The following is a 19,065-nucleotide window of genomic DNA, read 5'->3' as shown; positions in this document are numbered from 1 at the left end:
CCCCCACCACTGGTCCCCCACCACTGGTCCACAATGGGGATTGTGGTTCTTTTAAAATGGTAGGCTAAGCTACATACGTAAATACATAGATACACAGATTTACGTATGCCCTACATAAAGTGTTCAATGTGTCTTTTACATAGTGTCATTAATGTGCATTTACAAAGGCGAAATATAATTCTGATCAGCTTCCACATATACTTTATACACATACATATACACACACACATATATACGTACATATACATACATATATATACACACACATACATTTGTCTTTTTTACTCTGACAGGGTGAGATAGCTGATAAAGAAACTAGTGTGCAATTAAGCACTTAATCACTGAATGTGATGAAGGTGCTTTTACAAGCTCAGGTTATATAGTTACATCACATACATACATTGTATAATTGATACAATACATGGTTAATCTTGGGTACAAGTCCAATATATCATCAAGTGTTCCAGTTCTCATATAGTAATTACACAGTTCAGCATACCTTAGCCCAGGAGGGCGAAAGTCAGTCAGTATGGGACATTCTACAATATAATGTTCAAGAGAGTGCATGTTTTCTCTTTCACAAAGTTGACACATTGTGTACTCGACATTTGGGTTTTGAGAAAGCTGCCAGATACGTCTATATCCCAGGCGTATTCTGGCCACTATAACATCACATTGCCGGGTTCTTGTTCTATTAGTCTCATATGTGAATGTCTCCTCACGATATCTATCATAATATTTAATGCTACAACTTTCAGGTCTTTGTGAATTTGTTAGGTCGGTGAGATCTTCATTAGATATTTGTTTAAGTATTCTCTTTGCAACCCGTCCTCGACTCAAGTCCATTACAGCCAGCGGTCGACCCCACAGACGCATTCATAAATTTTAACATGCTGTTCATTCAAAACAGGAATTTTCTCAAGTATAAGTTAATATTATAATATATTAGCATATTGTGTATATATAGGCATAGGATAGGTTAGGTTAGGTGTTTAGGTTCTGTTGGCGATTATTTGTATTTGTAGTACGTGGGTGAAGCCCACGTACTACAAGAAGAATGGGATAGTTGTTTAAGTATTCTCTTTGTCACTGCTAATGAAACACCCATATCAATTTCTACCACTGGTTTTCTGCAGGCTGTCTGTGCAAGCATACCAAGTGTCATGCCTTGAGATGCCAACATGGGATGGTATCCATAGGATTTTAATTTCAAATCTGTTTTCTTTAGCAGCTAAAACATTCATTCGAATATCACTGACTATTTTCTGGGTGTCACTACTATGTGCGTTCAGTGCCAGGAGTGCACTCTGCGAGTCACAGTATATAAGTTCACTGCCTTTGTCTTTTAAAAATTCAGTGGCAAGGTATATGCCTGCAAGTTCGGTTTGAGTTGTACTTGCCCAGTCATTGACGCGCTTCATTGCTGTATGTACGAGAGAAGATTGTTCAAATATATTACATGCACATCTGGTACATCGTCCACCTTCTTCTACAGAGCCGTCGGTATAGCACTGATACACATCGTTACCCATACTCTGAGTACTTTCAGTGATGCGTTTCAGTGTTAACTGTTTTAATAATGTAGAGTGCACACTATCTTTCTTGGGCGCATTTACAAAATCAACTGATAGATCCCAGTTATCCCATGGAGTAATTGGTTGATTAATCATTAATTGAGTTGGATACATATTTAATATTTTGATGGAGTTGGCTACCTTGTAGAACCAAAATACATAATCAGATTTCGTTCTTCTTCTATAGACCTCAGGTGAGTGCAGCATATTAGAAAGTTTAGCTTGAAACTTCATGTGTTGTCTAGATCTACTCAATGCCTTCACGCCGAAAACTGTGCTAATAGACAAAATTCTCTCACTTATGGTAGGTAATTTTAACTCTGCTCTCATATTAACTATTCTCGTGGACTTTGGAGCCCCAAGGATGAGACGCATAGCTTCATTTTGCAAGGTTTTAAGAGATTTCAGCTCTTTGTCAGTATACAGTGTGAGATGTAGAGCATTGTAGTCAATCACAGAGCGTATAAATTGATACATAAAACATTCTAGCAAGTCTCACGTTAAGTCCATGATTGACACCAACAAGGACCCGCAAGGGCTTTAATCTCTCCCAAAGTCTCCTCTTGAGAGAAGAAAGGTACCCAGGGTCGTTAATGGGGACACCAAGGTATCTGTAAGACTTGCAGTTCTCAAGTGCTCGCCCATCTATATGATAATTGGGTGGTGGAATACCACATGGAATGAGGGCACGAGTTTTCTGTACAGAGATAAGGAGGCCACATTCCTCAGCTCTAGTAGCAAAAGCGTCGAGCAGAACTTGCATTCTAGGCTCGGTGGCAGCCTGTAAACATATATCATCAGCATAACAAATGACAGTGTCTTCATTATTAGTTGGAAGATCTTTAATAAGTTTATGCATCAGAACGTTGAACAACAAGGGGCTGAGGACTCCTCCTTGTGGAGTTCCCAGTTCAAAGTGTTTGCTCTCTGTGCTTTTAACACCATTAAACAAAACATATGCTGTTCGATTAGACAAATAGCCCTTTATCCATTTCAGTAATTTTCCTTGTATTCCCAGCTCGGCAAGCTGTTCCAGTATGATTTCTCTGTTTGCTGTATCAAAAGCTGCTGCTAGGTCGATAAAGACTGTTTGAGGGGAAGCTTCAATATGTGCGAAGTACTCAGCAAAACAGTGTTGTGTACTGAGCCCAGGCATAAATCCAAACAGTTGAGGTGACAGGTGCCCCTGTATACGATACACGAGTCGGTTAAGAACAATACGTTCAAGCACTTTACAAACACACGATGTTAGAGATATGAGTCTATAATTATCTGAGTGTGGTTTGGGGATGGGAACAATGACACTCTTTGTCCAAGCATCAGGTAATACTCCTTATGAACAAATCCACAAGGGCCGTGACAAGGATTCGAACCTGCGTCCGTAATGAAGTAAGGGCGAAGAGGGAGAACGGCCTATTGACATAACTCGAGTGCACGGGGGAGTTATGTAAAACCCTAGTTTGTGCCTCGGAGAGACTGCAGGATCCAGTAAGTTCAGTAGAACTTCGGTATCGACTCCTTTTGACCATGTCGTAGCTCAGTCGATTAAGGCAGCGTCTGGGATGCTCTCGGACGCAGGTTCGAATCTTCGTCACGGCCCTTGTGGATTTGTTCATTTGATGAATCACGCAATTGTGATTTCTGTATGTAATACTCCTTCACTTAAACTCATTCTGTACAACACTACAAGTGGATTACCTGGTACGTGTGAGACTAATCTCAGTAGACTGTAAGTAATGTCGTCCTCTCCAGGAGCAGTTGATTTTCCCATCTTAAATGCATGTTTTAATTCCCATTCAGTTACATCATTAAGGTCCGACACGTCGATAGCTGTACAGGCAAGATTGATGGTTCGTTGTCTGTTGGGGGCGTGTGTCATCAAGTTTGTGCTGTATGTTAATTGGGAGTGAGTCGTAGCTCGATGTTAGTGCCCATTGATCAAGGAGAATGTTTGCTTGTTCTAGTGGGCTGTGGTGCAGTGGTTTGGTTGGGCTGCTTTTAGAGATTTTTCGTATCTTTTCCCAAACTTCAACAAGTGTTGTTTGCTCATTTATACTTTGTAGGAACTCTTCCCAATGTTTATTACGTATGACGTTGCTCATGTCTCTCACCTCTCAATTTGCAACTAGTAATGCATGCAAGTCACCTTGTGCTTTGGTTCGTTTGTACGTATCTCCAAGTTGCTTTACTCGTTCATGTTCCTTAACACCCACTTGGGTGGTGGTAGGTGTGGTTCACTTCTGCTAGGATGACACGGGTGTGTTGGGGACCCACTTGGGTGGTGGTAGGTGTGGTTCACTTCTGCTAGGATGACATGGGTGTGTTGGGGAACCACTTGGGTGGTGGTAGGTGTGGTTCACTTCTGCTAGGATGACATGGGTGTGTTGGGGAACCACTTGGGTGGTGGTAGGTGTGGTTCACTTCTGCTAGGATTACACGGGTGTGTTGGGGACCCACTTGGGTGGTGGTAGGTGTGGTTCACTTCTGCTAGGATGACACGGGTGTGTTGGGGAACCACTTGGGTGGTGGTAGGTGTGGTTCACTTCTGCTAGGATTACACGGGTGTGTTGGGGACCCACTTGGGTGGTGGTAGGTGTGGTTCACTTCTGCTAGGATGACACGGGTGTGTTGGGGACCCACTTGGGTGGTGGTAGGTGTGGTTCACTTCTGCTAGGATTACACGGGTGTGTTGGGGACCCACTTGGGTGGTGGTAGGTGTGGTTCACTTCTGCTAGGATGACATGGGTGTGTTGGGGAACCACTTGGGTGGTGGTAGGTGTGGTTCACTTCTGCTAGGATGACATGGGTGTGTTGGGGAACCACTTGGGTGGTGGTAGGTGTGGTTCACTTCTGCTAGGATGACACGGGTGTGTTGGGGAACAGGTCGTGTCATAGTAGGTAGTAATTTTTTATTTTTATTTTTACATGTAACACATGTAATTTAAATACAATAAAAACAATAAGTACATTAGAAAACAAAACAAAACAAAACAAAACAACAAACCACCTGCCAGAAGGGTCAACAACACAGGACAACAAAGTACAAACACGAGAACTACAAGAGCAAACATCAAAAGAGAAAACAATGTGAAAACAAGCAAGCACAGTAACATTATAAAACATAATAGTATACAACAAAACAAACATCAAGATGTATAACATGAAACATAACAAGAAAAGCACGATAAACAACAAACAAAACAAAAATAACAAACAAGTACAACACGTAATGCAACAATAAGACACCAGTGCAAGGTACAGTCACAGAAACCAGACATGAATAAAAACACTCACACCAAACCAGCCGCCTCGCAACAAACAAAGGGAGAGGCCAAAAAATATACAATAATAAGAAACAAACAATCCATGCAACAAGAAAACAAAACATAGGAAAACACACAACAACAAACAGGCCCCGGCCTGAAGGACTGAGAACAAAACACATCATGAAATAGAACAAAGAACTCGCACAACACAATCTAGCAATGCATAAATAGAACACACACGTGGCAAAATAACAACACAAAAGCAAATACATGAATAAAAACGCCCTCACCAAAACACCGGCCTCGCAACAAAGAAGGGCGAGGCACGGGCACAGAATACAATAGGGCAAACAAAAGGCCATAGGGGCACACAACACTACAGGAACATGAAATCAGCTGACATATTTGCCCGGGAACAAGGCCCGGGGGGAACCGCACATGGAACGCCTCCCAAAGCAGCCACCTCCTCCAAGAGTCTTGACCGTCCACCGGGGACGCCATGGTATCCGGAACCCCGGCAACAAACACCTGCAAACAGGGAACCCAGACGGTGTCACTCCGGAGGCGAGTTACCGCCACCCTACTCCATATACCGGAATCCCGCTCATCAAGAAAGCTCTCCGGCCTTTCAGACAGCAGGATCTCGGCAACCACGACCTCCAGGGGCCAGATTCATGAAAGCACTTACGCAAGCACTTACGAACGTGTACATCTTTCCTCAATCTTTGACGGCTTTCGTTACATTTATTAAACAGTTTACAAGCATGAAAACTTCCCATTCCACTGTTGTTATTGTTATAAACAGCCTCCTGGTGGTTCGGAGCTCATTAACTGTTTAATAAATGGAAACAAAGCCGCCAAAGATTGAGAAAAGATGTACAGGTTCATAAGTGTTTGCGTAAGTGTTTTGTGAAACTGACCCCAGAGCCTCAAGTCACAACCCCGCAGGAGAGAGCCGTTCAGAGGGCACCACCACAGGGGCACCAGCGGCCCGGGCACACCACCAGACGACTGCAGGGAACCAGGGCGGCGCGCATCCTTTCATAAAGTCACCACCAGGCCACGCCCAGCACCAGCATCCACACCATCCCTGGCAGCAGAAGCCACCACACCCCACTGCGGAGAGCCCTCTGGCGGGGCAGGAACAGAAGGCACACCCGAGACACGGGCATCAGCACCAGCAGGCACATGTACCTCCGGCACCACCACCCGCGGAGATAACGACGTATCCGGATCCACGCCATCAACACCTGAAGACCCACAGTCACTGAAGTCTCCAACATCGGCCCAGGCAGTAGACGAACGCCTGGAACGCTTGGGCTCCGGCCGGATATCGTCAGAGCCGGAAGCGGACCCAGAAACACGGGCACCACTAGCTGGACGAACCGACGCTCGATGCAGAACGGCAGCAGCCTCTACCACAGGGGGAACCGGACCACACACAGAAGGAGGCTCCACAGCCACCCCAGCACCCAGCACAGGAGGGACCCGAGGTGAGGCTGCAGGGCCTGGTCCAGCAGCCAAAGACGAGGAAGCAGATGACGACGCCCCACAGGGAGTACCAGGAAGACCCACGGGAGCAGCAGGGCCAGAGACAGGAGCAGGAGTAACATCCGACGTCACCGCAACAGCCGGAGGAGGGCCGGCGACAACCGGGGGAACACCGGGCGACGCTGGGGGATCCTCAGCAGTGAACGGGACGCTCACCTCCTCAGCCCTGGAGTCCTCCTTCAGAGGGAGCGGCGGGAAATCCTCTTCACGGAACAAATTCACGGGAGCGACCGGATCAGCAGTACATCCGGCAGCCTGATGCCCCAACAAGCCACACCGGAAACAAATACGGGGTTGCTGGGCATAAAACACCCGCACGTAATACCCTAACAGCCAGACAGATGACGGAATGTCCGACCTCAGTCGCATCCCGAGGGTCCAAATGTTGGTCTTCACACCCGAATACGTGCCAGACGATAGCGAGTTCATCTGCACACTGACGACAGAGCCGTACCTCTGGAAGAAACGCCGGAGGAGATTCTCAAGAAACTCCATGGAGGTGCCATAGACACTTACATATGTCACAGCACCACTACGGTCCAAAATGGTCACAGACCCGGTGCCGTCCTGCAGCTGCAAAGTACGCCCCCTCGTACCTCCGGAGAAAATCACTGTACACTGCCTCACCCACAAACTTGATGATGACACGGCGAGCAGTGACCAGCTCGACACCATATACGTCCTGGATCGGGACTCTGAGCATGTCATTCAAGACCAAGTCCACCAGCAGGTAACCAGCACGGCCAGTAAACTCCAAACCTATGGAGTTTACCCTCACGACAGCTGGAATATGGCTGCCCATAGCAAACACGCCACGTCCCCACCACCAGGAACAGCAGGGAGGATAGACACACCCACACCCCCTGCAGGCGAAAACGGCAACTACCCCAAAACTGCTGGAGCGGGCAAACGACACGTCCACACCGGACGGCAGCTCAGGTGAGACTCATAGTAGGTAGTAATCGTATCAACGAGATCTCTGGAGAAGGCTTCTACATTCGTTATTGTGTAATCTTGATACCAGTTTGACATACAAATAATAAAGTGGTCATGCAAGCCATATGGAATATTCATTTTCTGTCTCTGATGTCTATTAGGTACATCACACTGTACCTCAAAGGAAGCAGAAACTGCATAGTGATCACTAACCAAGTGATTTACCAACGAACATTCCATCCTATCTTGCACAAGGTTTCTACCCATTACATAATCAAGTCTGCCTCCCAATAAATGAGTTTGGGTATCCGTAGTATACACGGTTAATCTGTTGTCATAAACATGTTTGATAAATTTGCATCCATTATCGTTGTTAGTAATGTCTCCCAGCGTAATATGTCTAGCATTAAAATCTCCCATGTATATTGTCCCATGATTGTCTAGATCTGGGAGCAATGTTACATTGAGTTTCTGGCTTCTGGCATATGCGTTGAGGAATGAGAAGTGACCTGCTGCAGTTTGTACATGAAAGTGATGGTACTGTGTGTGTACATTGTGTGACGTGCTCACAAGAATGTGCGGTAAATCACTTCTGATGCATGTTAGTAGCCCTGTGGCGTTACTGTTAGTATAGGATGCATACTCTCTGATCTTTGGTGGGGTTTTGTTTATCATGTTGAACGTGTAGGGCTCCTGTATAGCAATTATATCTATGTTGTTACTGGCAACATGTGCAATTAGGTCATTCAGTCTTTTGTTGATGCAACGAATGTTCCAACTGAGAAACCTAATGGTCCTTGTGTCAGCAGCAGCCATCGTCTTGGTGTTGTTCCTCCCTGGGACTGGTGGTCCCAGTGTTGTCCTTGTCCCACTTCCACAATGTGTCAATAAGTGACTCTACGACGTAAAGAGCCGCACCAACCTGGCGTTTGGTATCGTCAGGAACATCAGGTGATGTCATCAGACCTAGAGCTATTGGGTTATTGGGTGGTAATAGCTTCGGCTAACAACAACCTTTAACAGTCTAATAACCATTTAGTCCGAGTACTGAACTTATAAAAGCGTTTCATTGCAACCATCAGACTGAAGTTCGAACCTTTCTCGGGACGAGTCCTTTCTGATATAATCGGCTTGCGTGTTTCTGCAAGTTGGCTGTCATGATAACCCACCGACAAAATTCCAATGTAAGATATCAGATCAACGTGTGCAATAAACAGCTGAACAAGTGAACACTGATGCACTGTTGAAAAAGTGGTCGCTAGGCAGACATTGTGTTACATGTCCCCTGCCAGGCAGACTCTGGGAACCTTGAAGAACAGACAGCCTCGCTACCTCTCTCTCTCTCTCTCCTCCCAGACTGGTCTCACCAGTCCTAATTACCATAAGACGTTAAGCTATCTTTATCAGGGCATGAAGTTGATTGTATATCTTAATGAGGGCATAAAGTTAATTGTATAGCTTTATCAGGGCATGATGTTGATTGTATATCTTTATCAGGGCATAAAGTTAATTGTATATCTTTATCAGGGCATGATGTTGATTCCATATCTTTATCGGGGCATAAAGTTAATTGTATATTTTTATCGGGGCATAAATTTGATTGTATATCTTTATCAGGGCATAAAGTTGCTTTTATATCTTTATCAGGTTATAAAGTTGCTTGCATATCATTATAAAGGCATAAAGTTGCTTGTATATAATTATCAGGGCATAAAGTTGTTTTTATATCTTTATCAGGGCATAAAGTTGATTGTATAGCTTTATCAGGGCATAAAGTTGCTTTTATATCTTTATCAGGGCATAAAGTTGATTGTATAGCTTTATCAGGGCATAAAGTTGCTTTTATATCTTTATCAGGGCATAAAGTTGATTGCATATCTTTACTAGGGGGGTGGGGTGTATAGAGTATATCATATATGTGTATATATGATCTTTGTAGAGGGTCAAGAAAGTCTACCACCCTGGCCTCCCACCATCTTCATCCCCCCTGGCCTCCCACCATCATCACCCCCCCCTGGCCTCCCACCATCATCACCCCCCCCTGGCCTCCCACCATCTTCACCCCCCCCTGGCCTCCCACCATCTTCACCCCCCCTGGCCTCCCACCATCTTCACCCCCCCTGGCCTCCCACCATCTTCACCCCCCCTGGCCTCCCACCATCTTCACCCCCCCTGGCCTCCCACCATCATCACCCCCCCCTGGCCTCCCACCATCATCACCCCCCCTGGCCTCCCACCATCTTCACCCCCCCTGGCCTCCCACCATCATCACCCCCCCCTGGCCTCCCACCATCTTCACCCCCCCTGGCCTCCCACCATCATCACCCCCCCCTGGCCTCCCACCATCTTCACCCCCCCCTGGCCTCCCACCATCATCACCCCCCCCTGGCCTCCCACCATCATCACCCCCCCCCTGGCCTCCCACCATCTTCACCCCCCCCTGACCTGACCACACATGGCTCTCATTAACTTCACTACACCTCATGTCATTGGTTTTACCTCACAGCGGCGAGGTTTTTAATTATTTATTTATTTATTCATGTAAAATGTGTCGTTAAAGTTCACATGGTGACGAGAAAGCAGGGCATTGTGGCCCAGCTTCCAGCACGTGTATTTCATTGACCAATCATAACTAAGAATGATTTTTAAGGGCCACATTTATTGGCTGATCATTGAGGATGATTGGGGGAGGCTTGTGTGGGCCTTGGGGAGGGGGGGAGGGGGGGGGCAGGGGGCCCCCTGGGGTGGGTTTGGGGGGCCCCCCTGGGGTGGGTTTGGGGGCCCCCCTTGGAGTGGGGGAGGGTGGTTTATAACTTGATCTGAAAGTAAGGTTGAGGCAGCAAGGTTCTCTTATCTCAGAGCTACTCTTATATGGACGTGTGAACTCCAGCGAGGTGGCTGGGTGTGGATGGTAGACAACTCCAGCGAGGTGGCTGTGTGTGGATGGTAAACAGAGAGAGAGAATATATAATTCTAGCCCCTCGCCCCTACAAGAATGTGTCGGGTGAATCAGCCATGTTGCAACCCGTTCTCGCAAATTTAATAAGTCAATATTGACTTATTAGTTGCGTGCATAGGTGACATACTAAACATAATAGTTTCCCTTGAAAAGCTTCATAGAAAACACCGACCTTACCTAACCTACTTAGTATATTAAAATAAGCATCTTATAGCTTCGTAATTACAATTGTTACTTAACCTATTATAGGTATAGGTTAGGTAATAATTGTAATTACGAAGTAATAAGATGCTTATCTTAACATACTAAGTTCCTTCTAACGTCTCTGTGGCTCATGTGGGTACTCAGTTTCTACCTGTGTCCCCTTGTTCGCGTCCCACCAGTGTTGAATAGTTTATCCTTGTTTACCCGATCGATTCCCCTGAGGATTTTGTAGGTTGTGATCATGTCTCCCCTTACTCTTCTGTCTTCCAGGGTCGTAAGGTGCATTTCCCGCAGCCTTTCCTCGTAACTCATGCCTCTTAGTTCTGAGACTAGTCTAGTGGCATACCTCTGGACTTTTTCCAGCTTCGTCTTGTGCTTGACAAGGTACGGGCTCCATGCTGGGGCCGCATACTCCAGGATTGGTCTTACATATGTGGTGTACAAGATTCTGAAGGATTCCTTACACAGGTTCCTGAAGGCTGTTCTGATGTTAGCCAGCCTCGCATATGCCGCAGACGTTATTCTTTTTATGTGGGCTTCAGGAGACAGGTTTGGTGTGATATCAACTCCTAGATCTTTCTCTCTGTCCGTTTCATTAAGTACTTCATCTCCTATTCTGTATCCTGTGTCTGGCCTCCTGTTTCCACCGCCTAGTTTCATAACTTTGCATTTACTCGGGTTGAATTTTAGCAGCAATTTGTTGGACCATTCATTCAGTCGGTCTAGGTCATCTTGTAGCCTCCTACTATCATGCTCTGTTTAAATCCTCCTTATAATTTTTGCATCATCAGCAAACATTGAGAGAAATGAGTCTATACCCTCTGGGAGATCATTTATATATATCAGAAACAGTATAGGTCCAAGGACTGACCCCAGCGGGACTCCACTTGTAACTTCTTGCCGACCTCACCCCTCACACTGACTCGTTGTCTTCTGTTGCTTAGGTACTCTTTTATCCAATGGAGTACCTACCCTTTCACTCCAGCCTGCATCTCCAGCTTTTTCACTAGCCTCTTGTGTGGTACTGTATCAAAGGCTTTCTGGCAATCCAAAAATATGCAATCTGCCCACCCCTATCTTTCTTGCCTGATTTTTGTTGCCTGGTCGTAGAATTCAAGTAACCCTGTGAGGCAGGACCTGCCATCCCTGAACCCATGTTGATGCTGTGTTACAAAGTTCCTTCGCTCCAGATGCTCCACTAGCTTTCTTCGCATAATCTTCTCCATCAGCTTGCATGGTATGCAGGTTAGGGACACTGACCTGTAGTTTAGTGCCTCCTGTCTATCCCCTTTCTTGTATATCGGGACTACATAAGCTTCTTTCCAAATTTCTGGCAGTTCCCCTGTTGCCAGTGATTTGTTATACACTATGGAGAGTGGGAGGCACAGTTCTTCTGCTCCTTCCTTTAGTATCCAAGGGGAGATTCCATCTGGGCCTATAGCCTTTGTCACATCCAACTCTAGTAAACACTTCCTTACTTCCCCGCTGGTAATCTCAAACTCTTCCAGTGGTTCCTGGTTAGCTATTCCCTCTCTTATCTCTGGAATTTCTCCTTGCTCTAAGGTGAAGACCTTCTGGAATTTCTTATTCAGTTCCTCACACACTTCCTTATGTGTGTGTGTGTGCATGTGTGTGTGTGTGTGTGTGTGTGTGTGTGTGTGTGGGTGTGTGTGTGTGTGTGTGTGTGTGTGTGTGTGTGTGTGTGTGTGTGTGTGTGTGTGTGTGTGTGTGTGTGTATTCACCTAGTTGTGTTTGCGGGGGTTGAGCTCTGCTCTTTCGGTCCGCCTCTCAACTGTTTCTACTACTACTTTTTTTTCCCCCCACGCACTCCCCCAGGAAGCAGCCGGTGACAACTGACTAACTCCCAGGTTAGTCAGCTAACCTGGGAGTTAGTCAGATTTACTGCTAAGTAAAAGGGGCATAAGGTGAAAGGAACTTTGCCCATCGTTTCTCGCCGGCGCCCGGGATCGAACCCGGAACTACAGGAGCACGTGTCCAGCGTGCTGTCCGCTCGGCCGGCCGGCTCCCTTATGTGTGTGTGTGTGTGTATCACTGTGGGATATCCCAACACACATGTATTACAAATTATAGCAGCATGCAAAATTGACTGGATTCCCCGTTTTCTATTCGTGGATCATCGGTTAGGTTAGATTCGGGCAATTTTAGTACATCATTTTTCTGACGTTGTGACAACTGGCGAGAACGTCCTGCATGATCACCGCTCACACTCACGGTGTAGAGATTCCTCGATGCATCAAGGAACCTGTTACCGTGCACTGACTGGGATTGAACTCTAAAAGCCATCTCTGGCGGTGCTTCTCACCTACCTGCTGTTGCTGCCACGGAAGGTGGAGACGCCACGGCAGGTGATAAAGTGTGGTGAATGTGGTTGAGCGTTGACTGCCAACCAGCCCGCCTGCCCGCCTCTCACCACAGTCAAGTCCAGACTAAAGGTTTTCGTGTGAGAGGGCCTAGTGACCTTGAGCGGGCGACCCTGGTATATATATATATATATATATATATATATATATATATATATATATATATATATATAAATATATATATATATATATATATATATATATATATATATATATATATATATATATATATATATATAAACGCCAAGGGTTTTGGTGTTTGCCTTGCCATTAGGACATTTCAGCATCGTGGAGAGAGAGGGACCTGCTGCATGGGTAACAGCTTCTCCATATCAACCTACCCTGGCTTTACGCCCTGGGAAGGCCACTCCAGACTGATGACAACCTGAGCGCAACTCCATAGTCTCCTGTGACTGATGGATGCCTACTACTACTACTATATTCTTAACGTGTACACCCCCACTTGTGATAGTTGTACTCCGTCCTATGATATCACTGCTTGATACCTGCTTGATGGGGTTCTGGGAGTTCTTCTACTCCCCAAGCCCGGCCCGAGGCCAGGCTCGACTTGTGAGAGTTTGATTCACCAGGCTATTGCTTGGAGCGGCCCGCAGGCCCACATACCCACCACAGCCCGGCTGATCCGGAATTTCTCTTAGAAAACAGTCCAGTTTTCTCTTGAAGATGTCCACGGTTGTTCCGGCAATATTTCTTAAAGTCGCTGGGAGGACGTTGAACAACCGCGGACCCCTGATGTTTATACTGTGCTCTCTGATTGTGCCTATGGCACCTCTGCTCTTCACTGGTTCAATCTTGCATTTTCTTCCATATCGTTCACTCCAGTACGTTGTTATTTAACTGTGTAGATTTGGGACCTGGCCCTCCAGTATTTTCCATGTGTATATTATTTGGTATCTCTCTCGTCTCCTTTCTTTGGAGAGTACATTTGGAGAGCTTTGAGACGATCCCAATAATTTAGGTGTTTTATCTCGTTTATGCGTGCCGTATATGTTCTCTGTATTCCCTCTATTTCAGCAATCTCTCCTGCTCTGAAGGGGGAAGTGAGTACTGAGCAGTACTCGAGACGGGACAACACAAGTGACTTGAAGAGTACAACCATTGTGATGGGATCCCTGGATTTGAAAGTTCTCGTAATCCATCCTATCATTTTTCTGGCTGACGCAATATTTGCTTGGTTATGCTCCCTAAACGTTAGATCGTTGGACATCATTATTCCCTAATCCTTGACATGCTGTTTTTCTACTATGGGAAGATTCGATTATGTTTTGTACCCTGTATTATGTTTCAGATCCTCATTTTTACCGTACCTGAGTACCTGAAATTTATCACTGTTAAACATCATGTTATTTTCTGCTGCCCAATCGAAAACTTTGTTGACATCTGCTTGTAGTTTTTCAATGTCTTCAGCAGAGGTAATTTTCATGCTGATTTATGTGTCATCTGCAAAGGACGACACGAAGCTGTGACGTGTATTTTTGTCTATATCAGATATGAAAGTAAGGAACAGTAGCGGTGCAAGGACTGTACCTTGAGGTACAGAGCTTTTAACATCGCTTGGACTAGATTTTATCTGATTGACTTTTACTCTTTGTGTTCTGTTCGACAGGAAATTGAGTATCCAGCGTCCTACTTTTCCAGTTATTCCCATTGACTTCCTTTTGTGAGCTATCACCCCATGGTCACATTTGTCGAACGCCTTTGCAAAGTCTGTGTATACAACATCTGCATTTTGCTTTTCTTCTAGGGCTTCTGTGATTTTGTCATAGTGGTTGAGTAACTGTGACAGACAGGATCTTTCCGCTCTAAATCCATGTTGTTCTGGGTTGTGCAATTCATTGTTTTCCATAAAACTTGAAATTTGATTCCTAATCACTCTTTCAAACACTTTTATTATGTGTGATGTTAGTGCAACTGGCCTATAATTTTTTGCCAAGGCTTTACTCCCCCCCCCTTGTGCAACGGAGCTATATCTGCAGATTTAAGTGCTGCTGGTATCTCCCCTGTATCCAGGCTCTTTCTCCATATTACGCTGAGTGCTCTCGCTACTGGTACTTTACATTTCTTTATGAATATTGAATTCCACGAATCAGGCCCAGGAGCTGAGTGCATAGGCATATAGTCAATTTCTCTCTCAGTCTTCCGAGTTTGTGGTAATATCCGTTATATTATCTGCAGCTTGAATGTCATTCATAAAGAAGCTGTCTGAGTCATCAACTCTCATGTTGTTTATTTGTGTGCTAAACATAGCCTCATACTGGCTTCTTAGAATTTCACTAATCTCTTTGTTGTCCTCTGTGTACGTATCTTCATTTGTAATTAACTGTCCAATACTGGTCGAGGTTTTTGATTTTGATTTTGCGTATGTGAAAAAATATTTCGGATTTTTCCTTATCTCTTGTATAGCTTTCTGTTCCTATTCCATTTCCTCAGACTCATTTGATTGCATCAACGTTTGTTATATTTCTTCGATCTCCCTGCTTAGGCTTGTTTTCCTTGCTTGTGATAGTTGTGTCTGCCGAAGCATTTCCGTTATTTTTTCCTTCTTCTGTACAGTCACCTGCGTTCTCTTTCTAGAGTGGTCCTCTTTCTGCCCCTCCTCACAGGCACGTGCTTCAAGCAGACCTTGTAAGCTTCAGCTGTCAGTTGAGCTATTCCCTGTGTGGGAGTTTTGTCGCTTAAGACCGTCTCCCATTGAATGGTTGCAAGGTCTACATTTATTTTTTTCCAGTCAATCCTCTTATTGTTGAAATTGAATTGGTTGAATATTCCTTCTCGCTTGTTGGGTCTCTTAGACCTACTACCGTTATTTATGCTAGTTCGCACTTCAATGAGCTTATGGTCTGAGTATGAAGTATCTGAGATTGTGATATCCCTGATTAGTTCATCATTGTTTGTGAATAACAAGTCTAGTGTGTTTTCGTTCCTAGTTGGTTCTGTAATCTGTTGATTGAGCGAGAATTTGTCACAGAATCTCAAAAGTTCTCTAACCTGTGGTTGGTTATTTCCCGGGTCATTCCCTGCTATGATATTTGTGTTTGCCATTCTCCATCTTAGACTCGGTAAATTCAAATCTCCAAGGAAGATAATATCTGGAGCTGGGTTTGCTAGGTTATCAAGCATGTTCTCTATTTAGTGCATCTGCTCTGTGAATTCCTCAACCGTTGTATCTGGCGGTTTATATATTAGAATAATAATTAGGTTTAGTTTCTCTACCTTAATTCCAAGTACCTCTACCACCTCATTAGTTGAGTTTAGTAGTTCTGCGCATACCAGGTCCTCTTTAATATACAGACCAACTCCTCCATTTGACCTAGTTTTTCTATCACATCTATATAAATTATAATTTGGAATCCAGATTTCACCATCCATGTAATCTTTTGTATGAGTTTCCGTAAATGGCCCAAATATTGAGTCTGACTCTAATAGGAGGCCATGTATGAACTTAACTCTATTTCTTGACTTTGGCTTTAAACCTTGAATGTTTGCAAATATGAATGATTGTCCATATTGTGTGTCACTTCTGGAAGGTTTTGGTAGTTCTCCCTAGTGGCAGTGGCAACAGGTGTACACGTGTCATATGACAGAGCCATCATAAATGTTTTCACTGACCCAGCATAAGGTACACATTAAGGGCCATCATAAGTCAAGAACTATGTGTGAGAGGCTGAGGGTCAACACCCGGGTCGTGAGCGTCATGAGATGTGACGGGGCTAATGATTCACTGGGCTGTGATCATTTTTATCAGGGCGCAAACTCGCTCCCTGAGAGGGATGCTGCAGCTTGATCTGACACTCCAGAAGAGTATGGCTCTATTTGCATCATTGTGTTGGATGGGATGATATATATATATAGATATATATATATATATATATATATATATATATATATATATATATATATATATATATATATATATATATATATATATATATATATATATAATGTATTCAAGTAGCTACAATGGGTTGAGTTATTTTATGTTTTGGGATTAATTTGTTCATGTTGACCAAGCCGCTGACTCAACATATACTGTGTGTTTACTGTATGGAGACGCATATATCTGGCGTTATATGTGCTCGTATATCTTCATGTCGTCTTACCTCAGGGCGAGAACTATATTAGACTGAACACTGCAAGTATTTGTTCTTAAAATTTATGGGTGTTTACATTTTCTGGTGGCAATAATTTATATGTGTAGTCCGTGGGTGAAGCGTTTACAGAGTCGCGATTCGAACACGGGTCGTCAGCGAAGCACTGGTCGAGAAATGTTCGAACGTCTTCAGTTGAGGGACGTGCAACATTGGCCTTTGTTGATGCCGACGGGTTGCAACACAGGCCACTGCTCATGCCATACAGCTACCAAACACAGTGTTGATGAATGAAAAACACATGACTTACAACTGGTGACGTTCGAACATTTGTCGAACAGTGCTTCGCTGACGACCCGTGTTCGAATCGCGACTCTGTAAATGCTTCACCCACGTGTTACAAATACAAATCATTGTCAACAGAACCTAAACACCTAACCTAAACGTGCACAATTTGCTAATATATAATAACATTAATTCATATTTGAGAAAAATTCCTATTTTCAATGAACAGCATGTTAAAGTTGATGAATGCGTCCATGGGGTCGGCCGCCCGATGGAATTACCGTATCGTGATGACGGGTGGATACAAGAGAGAGAGAGAGGGAAGGGACGTCGTGGTGGCGAGTACATAGAAGGAAAGCTGGTGATGGCTATGAGATAATGAGATGGACAACCATAAGTCTCCATTGTATTAAGTGCGAGGAGAAAAAACTGTCCCCATGAGTCGCACATTGAGTAGAGGGCCGCCTCGACCCCTTATGAGCACCAGGCGCTGATGGCTGAGTGTCCACACATATATTAGGACAGGATGCCACCTGAGCTTTCCATTAGAGATCAGATTGTACAGCAGAGCCGATACGTGGTGTAGGCGGCCGCCGGGAACATGAGCCGCCCACACCACGCACCAAGCTGAGAAGTGTCGTATTGCCAACCCATCCTCCGAATTGACAGTACGATTTAATACTAAGTGTAATAAGTACATTTCCTTACTGTCATACACAGTACATAATTGAACTTATGGGGCTGTTACATTTACGTTCCTATTTATACTCCTCGTTTTCTGTTAAGAGACACTCAGAAGTTTAGGATGAAGTTTTCTGGTTCAAATTGCTATACACAATTTTTAAATAACAGGAATTTCTTGTTCAGTTTTATTAAACAAAAGAGATTTTATACAAGGAAAATATCCTGAGTTACTTTACAATTTATTGTTATATTTTAGCTTTGTTTTATTTGTTTTATAAAACTATAATATCAATATAAATATCAATACTACTGCGTCACTGGTCGTACGACCCCTTTGGTCACTACTGCGTCTCTGGTGGTACGACCCCTGTGGTCATTACTGCGTCTCTGGTGGTACGACCCCTGTGGTCATTACTGCGTCTCTGGTGGTACGACCCCTGTGGTCACTACTGCGTCTCTGGTGGTACGACCTCTGTGGTCATCACTGTATATATATATATATATATATATATATATATATATATATATATATATATATATATATATATATATATATATATATATATATATATAATATAATATTGGTGTATACTGGCAGCAGGTTTTCTTTCAAACATGTTTCATTGAATATGACCGCATATTCTGTGTTTATTATTTTCTGGTTTAGGGCTTCTATCCCTCTAACTATTTTCTTAGCATCAGGGCTTAATTGAAATAGGAATTCTCCAAAACTCATTTTCGTACTTTTAAGGTGAAGAAAAGAAGTGATTTACTATAGAGTGTATTACACTTATTTATATAATTTGCACAACGTTTCGAACCTCCATGGTTCATTCTCAAGTGAATAGATCTTACAATACTAGTTGATTTTATACCCGCACTGGGTCAGGTGATAATACAATAAAGGTGAAAACATGGGGGGATACATAAGGGATAAATGTGAGGTGAAACATAGAGGCTGCAGAAGGCTTATTGGCCCATACGAGGCAGCTCCTATCTAAACACAAAGATTAATCCAGTGTAATTGGCCTATTATGTTGGACATTGTCTTCTGTGTTGGCATCGATATGTTCTTGTCTTGTCCTTACTCTCATGTTGGGTAGAGTAAATAGTTCC

At 44.2% G+C, this 19,065-nt stretch overlaps 1 protein-coding gene across 1 annotated transcript in view; it reads right to left on the bottom strand.

Moving 5' to 3' along the window:
- The window catches only part of LOC123758499 (ABC transporter G family member 6), a 75,336-nt gene that overhangs the window by 28,710 nt on the left and 27,561 nt on the right, over positions 1-19,065 (bottom strand). The window contains exons 13-14 of the mRNA XM_069323018.1: positions 6,403-6,646; positions 5,914-6,090 (exon numbers count right to left, since the gene is read on the bottom strand). Coding sequence (XP_069179119.1) covers positions 5,914-6,090; positions 6,403-6,646 — 421 coding nt within the window. The remainder of the gene's footprint in view (positions 1-5,913; positions 6,091-6,402; positions 6,647-19,065) is intronic.

Source organism: Procambarus clarkii, chromosome 11 (genome assembly GCF_040958095.1).
Source record: "Procambarus clarkii isolate CNS0578487 chromosome 11, FALCON_Pclarkii_2.0, whole genome shotgun sequence".
Classification (NCBI taxonomy): domain Eukaryota; kingdom Metazoa; phylum Arthropoda; class Malacostraca; order Decapoda; family Cambaridae; genus Procambarus; species Procambarus clarkii.
Note: the sequence above shows the minus strand (reverse complement) of the source record. Positions and strands in the feature narration are given on the sequence as shown.